The sequence below is a fragment of the Impatiens glandulifera genome, chromosome 3 (assembly GCF_907164915.1).
Source record: "Impatiens glandulifera chromosome 3, dImpGla2.1, whole genome shotgun sequence".
In the NCBI taxonomy this organism is placed as follows: Eukaryota; Viridiplantae; Streptophyta; class Magnoliopsida; order Ericales; family Balsaminaceae; genus Impatiens; species Impatiens glandulifera.
This window is the reverse complement of record NC_061864.1, coordinates 39,939,310-39,950,117: the sequence shown is the minus strand read 5'-3', so window position 1 is coordinate 39,950,117 and position 10,808 is coordinate 39,939,310. Positions and strand designations below refer to the sequence as shown.

Below are 10,808 nucleotides of genomic sequence, written 5' to 3'. Positions count from 1 at the left end.
AATGTGACTAAGGAGGCTTTGAAAGCTCCTATTGAAGAAGATAAGTTAATAACCCTGTTGCAAGAACAAAGGGTGTTCAAGATAAATTGGCCGAGGACACTCAGCCAGAAACTGCCAGAACTGAGGGGGAACCCTCCAAAGAGAAAGATGATGAAGAAGAAAGTTCCTCATCTGAGGAGGAACAGGATCAGCAAGCAACTTTTGTGAAGCCTCGTTTATTTCGCGACGCCGTCGTGGGAAGTGTTCACGAAAACATCAACATTCCTCTTCACTACTCTGGAAATCTGCTTGAGAGATTTGAGAGGGCTGAAAAAGAAATTGAAGAAGAGGAACGAGACAAAGTTGCTAAGAATACTGAAATGTATCAGCTGGAGCAATCCTTGCAGGTTCATACAAACTTTGAGCTTATTTAAAGTATGGCAGCAGGATTTGAAGAAGTTTCGTCTCATGAAGAGTCATCTACCGGAAGAAACAAAGTGTTAAGATCTATGAGGTCTATGCTCTCCTCAATTCCGAAGACCATGTGTCAGACAATGAATTCAAGGGAAGAAGAAATAGAGAACTTTCGCAACATTTTCAATGTCCTCACTGAGCTGGATAATACTTTGAAGAAGAACACATATGAGACCCACATCGCGAATGTAAACTTTTCAATGTTTGAAAAGTATCTCTTCAACCGTCAAATTGAATTATTGGACATTGAAAGGCATTTCAACGATAAACGCCACAAGGAAACCATGGAAGAATTCAGTATGGTGAAGAGTCAGATGGTGGAAATTCAGGGTTGCATGAGAAGGAATGATAATGAAAGTCAAGAATTTGCTGACTCCATTGCTAGGAAGTTTCAAGCAAAGGAGGATGCAAAGGCCAATGTTGAAGGTGCTCAACCCCGACAAGTTCAAGGAGAGTCAAGCAGAAGAAATGATGGTGTGTCAACCGACACAAGATCCATGCGAGCCCCAAGCACTGATGACAATCCTAGGCCAACCAAGAGAGGTGGTGGTCGAAGCGGTGCTGAGGGTAGAGGTACAAGTGGTGGTGTACGGAGTAGACTATCAAATGTTGATCAAGGTGGACGTACCAGCGGTGATGAACGTGGTGGAAGATCATGTGCAGGCGGTCGTGGTGGTCGCGGCTATCCTCATTTCATGAACATGCTTCCTGGTCAAGAGATGAGTCCGACCGATCCTCGAGTTAAAAGGGAAGAACAATGATTTCTCTTCTTTTACTCTATTTAACTTTATTGAACATGGTTCCTTGATGGTTTTTCAAATATTGGTTTTGGATGAATGATGTAAGTAAACAAGGTTTTTGTTTGTCTATATGGTGAATGCATGTTTTGATATATGTATGCAGGTCTGCAATTTCTTCATGAAAAAGGGGGAAATTGTTGTGTCAAATTATTTTGACTAAGTGTTGAAATAATTTAACCACTGATATTTTGATGATGAAATAACTTATGAGTTTTGATACAGGTGTATTGAGACAATATGTTATAAGACTTGGATCTAATGAGTATCATTAGACCGATTTTGGCTTTCATTGCATAAAATTAGACTTACAGTCTAACTCATCGGAATTAGACGTGTAGTCTAATAGACGTGTAAAGAATTAGACGGAAGCTTTAATGAATACACGGAATTAGACGTAAGTCTAATAGAATTAGATGTACAGTCTAACTCATCGGAGTTAAACGTGTAGTCTAATAGACGTGTAAAGAATTAGACGGATGGTCTAATGAATACACGGAATTAGACGTAAGTCTAATAGAATTAGACGTACAGTCTAACTCATCGGAGTTAGACGTGTAGTCTAATAGATGTAAAGAATTAGACGGATGGTCTAATGAATACACGGAATTAGACGTAAGTTTAATAGAATTAGACGTACAGTCTAACTCATCAGAGTTAGACGCGTAAAGAATTAGACGGATGGTCTAATGAATACACGGAATTATACGTACAGTCTAACTCATCGAAGTTAGACGTGTAGTCTAATAGATGTAAAGAATTAGACGGATGGTCTAATGAATACACGGAATTAGACGTACAGTCTAACTCATCGGAGTTAGACGCGTAGTCAAATATATTTGTAATTAGACGGGTAGTCTAATTTATGCGGAATTAGACTTGCAGTCTAACTTAATTAAATTAGACGTGCAGTCTAATAGAATGTGAAAGTTAGACGTGCGTCTAACTCCTTAAGACAACTCTGAGGTAGAAGCGGAATTAGACGTGCAGTCTAACTCAGTGGAGTTAGACGTGCAGTCTAATGGTTATTGAATAATTAGACGTGTGGTCTAATTAATGAAAGTTAGACGTGTGTCTAACTTCTTAAGACAAGTCTGAGGTAGAACCGGAATTAGACGTGTAGTCTAACTCAGTGGAGTTAGACGTGTAGTCTAATGGTTATTGAATAATTAGACGTGTGGTCTAATTAATGAAAGTTAGACGTGCGTCTAACTCCTTCAGACAAGTCAGAGGTAGAACTGGAATTAGACTTGTAGTCTAACTCAGTGGAGTTAGACGTGCAGTCTAATGGTTATTGTAATTAGATGAGAGTCTAATTCTATTAGACCAGGCGGTCTAATAGACGTTTTTCTGTTAGAAGGAGATGACTTATTTCATTAGACTGATTTTCACAATCCGTCTAACTGAAATACGTCTAATGTTCAGTTTAAGTAGTACGCTTGAATCTAGCATTTCACCTACCCACGTGCTATAGTTGTACCCTACTTCTGCTCCACTTTCTAGTGAAGATTAATACAGCAGCTATACGCATCCAATCAAGGAATGCCAAGTAAGAGAATTTTCTTCAAATTACTAGTTTTGCAGGTACATCCCTGATGGAATATTCGGCGCACTACCAGTGATGTACGGCCACGATCCTTGTGCTCAGAACCTGCTGTGTACAATGGAGGGTTTCCATTGGAAGAGTGCCACGTATCATTCTTGAAGATTCGACCGTTAGCTCCTGCTCAGTATTTAACAAATCTCAAGGACAACGAACAATCTGCCTTAATAAGTCTCACGAACAAGCAATGTAATTTTATAGAGAGAGAAACTACTCAATCATCTTGCTTAGTGAACTTATTCTATGAAGCTTCTTTCTGATTGTACTGTGTGTGAATCGAGAGAGAGAGCTAGAATCAAAACACCTTTAGCTGAGTGATATTCTTCATCTTGTAATTGAACAAAAAGTGTTTTATTCAATAGTGAGCTAAGTGTGTGTAAACTGTATTTGATTCTAATCATCTTATAGTGAATCCTTCCGGTGGTTGGAAGAAGGGGTGACGTAAGAGAGTTTCTCTGAATATCCATAAACAAATTGTTGTGTTCTTCATTTTTGTCATCTTTTCATATTTCATCTTGTGCTTCAAACCCAAGTAAACAATTCCGCCTTGACTCCGTTTCAAGTGTTTACACAAGTTTGCGTAGAATAGAAAGCGAATTAAATCCCTAACAGAATTTCTTTCAAACTGTTTTTCATAAGCCTTCATCCTTAGCCAGACCCCCGTCTCTATCGATAAAGCCGATCATATCCAAATATTTAGCCAATTCTTTAAAAAATTGGTTTTATTACCTTTTATTTGACCAATAAATTTTCAAGTTTAAGACATGTATTGCTTTTTCTTTAATTTAAAATAATAAAATAATATTTAAAGCTAGTATGAGCGATTGATGTTGAGATTTATTGAGAAAAGTATTTGAAAAATATCAGGTTTGGGTGTTAGAATTAAATATTTTTAAAATATTTTAAAATCATTCTCTATTTTTTCAGATTTAAAAAAAATAGTTTAAGGCTTCTAATTGTTAAATACAATTCAAAATTAAAAACCTCAAACAAACATGCACTAAGGAAGTAGTCCAAGTCGGGAATTGGGTTGGATACACGTGTTTGAGTTGGATTTGGCCAGGGGTCAACAAATCTGAACACTTGGTCAATGTGGAGTTCAATTCTCGGTCATTCGTGAGAATCCTCAATCAAACATGGAGTTTTTCGGTTGATGGCGTGTTTTCTCGGTCGAAAACTAAGCTATGTTTGAATTTTTTCGATCAAGGTGTAGGGGATATCTTCTTTTCTAGGTAGAAAATCATGCCAAGGTGAAGTTTCTTGATAGAACGTCAAGAACACCAATTCCATGTTTAAATATTTCGCTTGAAACTTCCATCCTTCAATTTGAAGGAATGGGAAACTTCATCAATTCACATGGATTATTTTTAACATCATCCCGATCTAACAATCAATCGGGAAGAGTTCTAATTCGTTACAAACAGTTCTTGAGTGAAAAAATGATATTTTAATTCTTAAGGTTGAATCCGATGATAGAAGCTTACCAATAGTTTCCTTGGAATCAAATAATACCAAAACATGAATATTGACTATCAATTTTAACCAATTCAAGATCTGGATTTTTCCTGCTTTTTAGAAATTTCATTTTTGTGTAAACTTGCCTCATCCCGATTAGAAATTACACAAAACTATTCCAAACATATTTCAGATGATGTTGGAATTTTTAAACTGTTGTTCTTAATCTAAAGGTCAAACACAAAAATTCGATTTTGAAAATATTCTAAATTGAATTTAAGTGTAATTTAGCTTGATATGTTTAAATATTTATTTTCTTTATTAACTTTTTTTTTATATTTTGAGGCATAATAAATAATAAATTTGGGATTTGAGTGTATACAATATTGATCTCAAATTATTTATTTTATTTATTGAGTCATCTAAAATAATTTGGGATAAAAGGAATACAACAGTTATGGCAAATTATTTTTCTTCTCTTTATTTGGGCCTCTATTTTAATTAATTGGGATTATATTAATACAATAATTAATCCAATTAATTATTAAATCTTGGTTTGGCCTTGATTTTTAGTATCTTGAATTTATTTATTCAAATAATAATTTAATATTTATAAATTAAGGAGTTAAAATTGTAGTACTTACAAAATGCAACAAACTATATTGTCAAACTAATTTTTGAAAACGTGGGTTTGAGATTGACATATGAACACTATATTGTCTTATCAAATTTATTGTTATTATGAGGGTGATACTAAGATAGAACCTGGAGATAGAGTACGTTGGTGTTGTCTTCACGTTTATGTGTATGTGTATAGTATTTGTCGAAATTTTTTGAGTATTTGTCCATGATTATCAATCCTTTCTTTTTTTAGATATCCTAACAAGGATTAAATTTGGACCAAAGGTCAATCAAATTTTGACTTTGTCCACGATCTCTTACAATATATTTGTACAAGTCAAACCATATAATGATGGTAGAGGAGTAATCATAGTTATTGTCGAGAAATCAACTTTTCTTAATTTTAAGTGAATATCAATCGATTATTTACGTGAAATATGCATTTTTTAAACTATCGACCAATAGTATTTACTTAATAATGATTGATTTTTTTATTATAGATGATCATAAACAAATGGTAATAGTTACTATTAATAAACACGATATGGTTTGATGTGAATGTCAAAAACTATCCACGTAAGTTAAGTAACATATGGCGATCATCTATAAATGATCGAAGTACTATCAACATATGGTTTACTTTAACGTAAAAGTTGAGTAACTTATTCATGTGAATTAATAACAAATAACTTAGAAGATGATCACATATAAATGATCGATGTATACTTATGAATAGATAAGAATTGATTAAACGTGAAAGTTAACAAACTTATTCATGTGATTTACTAACATGTAATGCAGGGTGATCATGTACAAATGATCATAATACCATAAACAAATAAATTTCATTAACTTGAAAGTTAATGAACTTATTCACATGAGTTACTAATACATAACATAGAAGGCGATCACATATAAATGATCGAGGTATAATTATCAATAGATAATGTTTGATTAAACATGAAAGTTGACAAACTTATTCACATGAGTTACTAACAAGTAACGTGGGTAATTATGTGTAAATTATTGTAATTCTATTAACAAATAAATTTAGTTTAACGTGAAAGTTAATGAAATTATTCACGTCAGCTACTAAATTATAAAATAGAAGGAGATCACATATAAATTATTGATGTATACTTATCAATATATAAAGTTTGATTAAATATGAAATTAATAAACTTATTAACGTGAGTTACTAACAAGTAACATAAAAAGAGATCACCTATAAATGATCAAGTTATACTTATCAATAAATAATGTTAATTAACTATCCATGGGACTTACTAAATAGTAATGTGGGGCGATCATGTATACATGATCAAAGTACAGTTAATATATATGTTTAAATTTAACTTGAATATAGATAAACTATTCACAGGAGCTATTAATAAGTAATGTATGACAATCATCTATAACTAATCGTAGTCATATAAACAAATATGTATAAAATTGACGTGAATGTTAATAAAATATTCACATGAGTTACTATCAAGTAACGTGGGGTGATCAAGTATATATGATAATAATGCTCCCACCATATATGTTTAAATTTAACGTGAATGTTAATAAATTATTCAAGGGAGTTACTGACAAGTAATGTGTGGAGATCATGTATAATTGATCATAGTACTATCAACACATGTTCTTAAATTTAATGTGAATATCAATATACTATTCAAGGAAATTAGTAACAAGTAACATGGGGTAATCATGTATAAATGAATATAGTACTATCAACAAATATACTTAATTTGGTTCAAATGTCATTCTATACTTTTAATAGATAAGGTTTTAGTGTTATAATATAAAAATGATCTTGTGTAACTATAAATAGTGTAACCTACAGGAAACCGTACGCATGTCGGTGCGTGTGGCACAGGCCCAAAGTGGCTCAAGGTTTGATGATTTGAACCATAGTTTGTGTGTCATGCATCATTTTAAAATAAAACATTATTTGTAATGATTTTGATAACACCTTGCAGGTTTTAAAATAAATTATAAAATATTTAATTTTATTCAAATTTTAATAGTTTGGAGATTTTTGATAATCAAACAACGATTTGATTTTTATGAAGTCCTGATTTAAATTAATTAAACATAATTAATATAAGAATGATTATTTATTTAAAGACAGAGTCTCTAATTGGTTTTTGAAAAATAAATAAAAAGGTGTAAGTGTACTCGGGAAAGGGCTTTCGCGCTTCATCCACCGTACTCGTTTTAAAAATGTTTTTAATTAATAAACTTGGCTTTTGAAAATCGTTTTTGTAATGTTTGAGTTTTAACCGATAATGTTTCTAGTACTAATCATGCTTATAGATTTTAACATTATTTGAAATTTTGAAACAACAAAATTTAAATGTTGGTACATGTTATTGTTGATAACTAAGGAGGAGTATACCTAAAGAATATCAGTCATTTTAAGGGTGTTATGGTTTAGAAATAAATACCAAAAAAGCCTCTAGTTGAACTATTTTGTGTGGAACAATTCAAAAAATATTTTGAAATAATTTTTAATTTCTCGAGAATTTTAGAAAATGGTTTGGGTCCTAAAATTACCAAAAATAATATTGGGTTCTTAAAAGTGACCGGCCTTATGATCAATGTCCGAGGTCTTAGGTTCGATATTTTCGGTCGGTGTCCAAAAACTCTAAGTTTGGGTCGAGGAACTTCTAAGTCAATGCTTGGGATCTTCTGTGTGGGTGATGAAGTCCCTCGGTCAAGGTGCTAAGGATTCTCGATCCTTGGCTAAAATCCTTGGTCGAGTTTATAAAACCCACGGTCTTGAGCTTGCTCTAAGCTTAGTCCCTCGGTCCTAAGTTTGGGAATTCTCGCTCCTTGGTTAGACCACTCGGTCCTGGGGTTTTGACCTCTAAGTCCTTAGTCGGACTTCTTGGTCCTGGATTTGGGAATTCTCGATCCCAGGTTTAACCATCTCGATCCTAGGTCGGTCCTCTCGGACATGGTTCTGGAAACTTTTGGTCCTAGGTCGGACCTCTATGTCTTGGATATATAAATCCTGGGTCGGAAATCTCAGTCCTAGCTTAATAACATCAGTCGAACCTGTCAATCTTATTAAAATTCTCGGTCCTAGGTTCTCGGTCCTATATCTCGGTCTGGGCCGATGATTGTCGATCGGACCTCTCGGCCCTTAAAAACATCAATGTTGTAGGTTTTGCATTTATATTTAAGCTCGTATTCTTTTATCTAAGGGTTTGGGTAGCTTCACAAAGCTCCTAGAAACATGTTGAGCATAATCTTAATGTAAAAATCTGCATGGATGGTGATCATTTTGTTCAAAATAGTTTGAGATAAAAATCAAGTTTTTCGTTTTAAAGTTGTTTTGAAATGTGAAGAGCTATTAAATATTTTCTTTATACTACATATACTTGATTGGTATCAAAACAAGACCTATAAATGATTGTCTGAACTAATTTAAGAACTAAAAATTTTCAATGAATTTAAACATTTTTATTTTGATCAAACATGATCTAAATAATTTCCCAATATGATCATAATCATGTTAGGATGCTTTCTGGGTTGTGATTCAAGAGTATTAGCCCATGAACAACAAATACGATTTTTTAATTCTATAAAATTAAAATTTGGGTATTTTTTATTATGGTTGATTGATTGCTTCTAACCTATACAGAAAATTCACATGTGATCCTAGAATTGATTTATAATCATCAAACACCATAACCATACATAATACAAGATTTTTCTATTTGAAATTTAAAATTTTCAAATTCAAACTGTAAATATGAATTATAGCGTGATTGGAAACATATTAAGGATTGGAGAACACTATGCGATGTTTTAAAAAAATCTAAAATCTTAAAACTTTAATGATGGATTTCTAAAATCTTCAATATAATGCTAGAGAGTGGATCTCTTGGCTTCAGATTTATTCATGGAAGCTATTTATAGTTGTCCAGACCATTAATGGTGTTTTGGCTGGAATAGGGATGATCCATCCGTATTAGCGTAGGAGAAATTCTCATCGTGGTTGAGTGATTATTTCACCATTCAAATTAGACGTTTTGGTTGATTGTGGAGGATATTCCATTTTTGAATAATCAAAAGAGGATATGTTCTTATCCTCTCGGGAGTCGCGATGAAGAAGACTATGGTGGGTTGAAACAATGTCGATTCGAGTATTAACGTGGATGAGGAGCATTACGTTAGTGTTTCGTCTATTCTGTCACATTTCAGCTGTCGGAGCTAATGTCTGCGTTAATGAGCCCGTTGCTTCGCGGGCGCATGGTCCCTCGGCTGAAACAGGCTATGCTGGCGCGCCTGGAATGTCAGATGGAGATTCGATGCTCATCTGATGCTTTAGGTCGTGGATGTAACTTTATCCTCAGATTTCAGTTACACCCGATTATAATTTTAATTTTATTTTAAAATCTTATGGGTTACCATTTTGGATTTATTTTTGATCTTTTTAAATACACAAAATATTAAAATAAATATGGAAAATATTTTACCAATTTATTTTATTTATTTTTGAATATTTTAGGGTTAAATTAATAATTTTTATAGATGAAATGGATAAAACAATTCATTCTTAAATATTTATTTTTGTCCCATTTATTTTTCTAAAACTATTTTAAGATAAAATGAGTTCAATATTTATCCCTAATAATTTTATTTTATGTTTTTGGCCCTAACCCTTAATTAATATGATTAATTATTACAATATTAATCCTAATTAATTGTATCAATTGAGTTTTTGGCTACGTGGTTAATTATTTTGATTTTATTTATTTGAAAATAAATCAAAACAATTATTTTAATATTATAAATTGAAGGGTAGATTTTTAGTATTTACAGAGTGCCCATCTCGAATCGAGTATGAATACAACAAAATGGTTTTGAAAATGTTAATTCGAGGATGGCATGTTAACACTTAATTATTCGAGGATGGCATGTTAAAACTCAGTTATGAATAAGCTAGGGTGTCTAATTGTTTTTGTGCAGGTGCATCAAACTTTGCTAACTTAGACGTGGTCTAAGTAGGCTAATTAGACGTGTTACGTAGTTAGACATTGACATCAAACTCCTTTAGACAAGTCTGAAGTGATACATAGTTAGACGTTGGCGTCTAACTCCTTCAGAGAAGTCTGAAGTGATACATAGTTAGACATTGCAGTCTAACAGATATGTAGTTAGATATTGAGGTTTAACATATACGTAGTTAGACGTTGAGATCTAATAGATACATAGTTAAATGTTGGCGTCTAACTCCTTCAGAAAAGTCTGAAGTGATACATAGTTAGACGTTGCAATCTAATAGATACGTAGTTAGACATTGAGGTCTAACAGATACATAGTTAGACATTGAGGTCTAACAGATACGTAATTAGACGTTGGCGTCTAACTTCTTCAGACAAGTCTGAAGTGATACGTAGTTAGAATTTGTAGTCTAACAGATATGTAGTTAGATGTTGCAGTCTAACAGATACGTAGTTAGACGTTGAGGTCTAACAGATACAAAGTTAGACGTTGGCGTCTAACTCCTTCGGACAAGTCTAAAGTGATACGTAGTTAGACGTTGCAGTCTAACAGATACGTGGTTAGATGTTGCAGTCAAACTCCATTAGACTTATCGGTCTAATGTAACACTCTATTAGACCTTGATATCTAACTCTCGTAGACTAGGCAGTCTAATGTAGCACATCTAATGCCTCGTTTCAGTAGTTGTCTGAAGTTAGCTTACTTCTACCCAAGATCAACTAGTTGTCTGCTACTCTGCTCCACTCATTCTTGTGCAGTCTGACAAGCCAACTATTTGCATCCAATGAACGAACTCCACGTACACAAATGTCATTCCAACGGTTTGTCCAATACAAGACAATATTAGAGAGGATATT

At 33.2% G+C, this 10,808-nt stretch overlaps 1 protein-coding gene across 1 annotated transcript; it reads left to right on the top strand.

The window, feature by feature from the left end:
• Window positions 1-416: 416 nt before the first annotated feature.
• LOC124930219 (keratin, type I cytoskeletal 10-like) lies at window positions 417-9,266 on the top strand. The gene is made up of 2 exons (XM_047470578.1): window positions 417-1,125; window positions 9,148-9,266. Exons 1-2 carry the CDS (start codon window positions 417-419, stop codon window positions 9,264-9,266), a joined length of 828 nt encoding a protein of 275 aa, XP_047326534.1.
• Window positions 9,267-10,808: the final 1,542 nt, after the last annotated feature.

Coding starts and splice junctions, on each gene's coding strand:
- LOC124930219 (XM_047470578.1), top strand. CDS start 417: ATGGCAGCAGGATTTGAAGAAGTTTCGTCTCATGAAGAGTCATCTACC. Junction 1,126..9,147: donor ATCATGTGCAGGCGGTCGTG/GTGGTCGCGGCT, acceptor GTCACATTTCAG/CTGTCGGAGCTAATGTCTGC.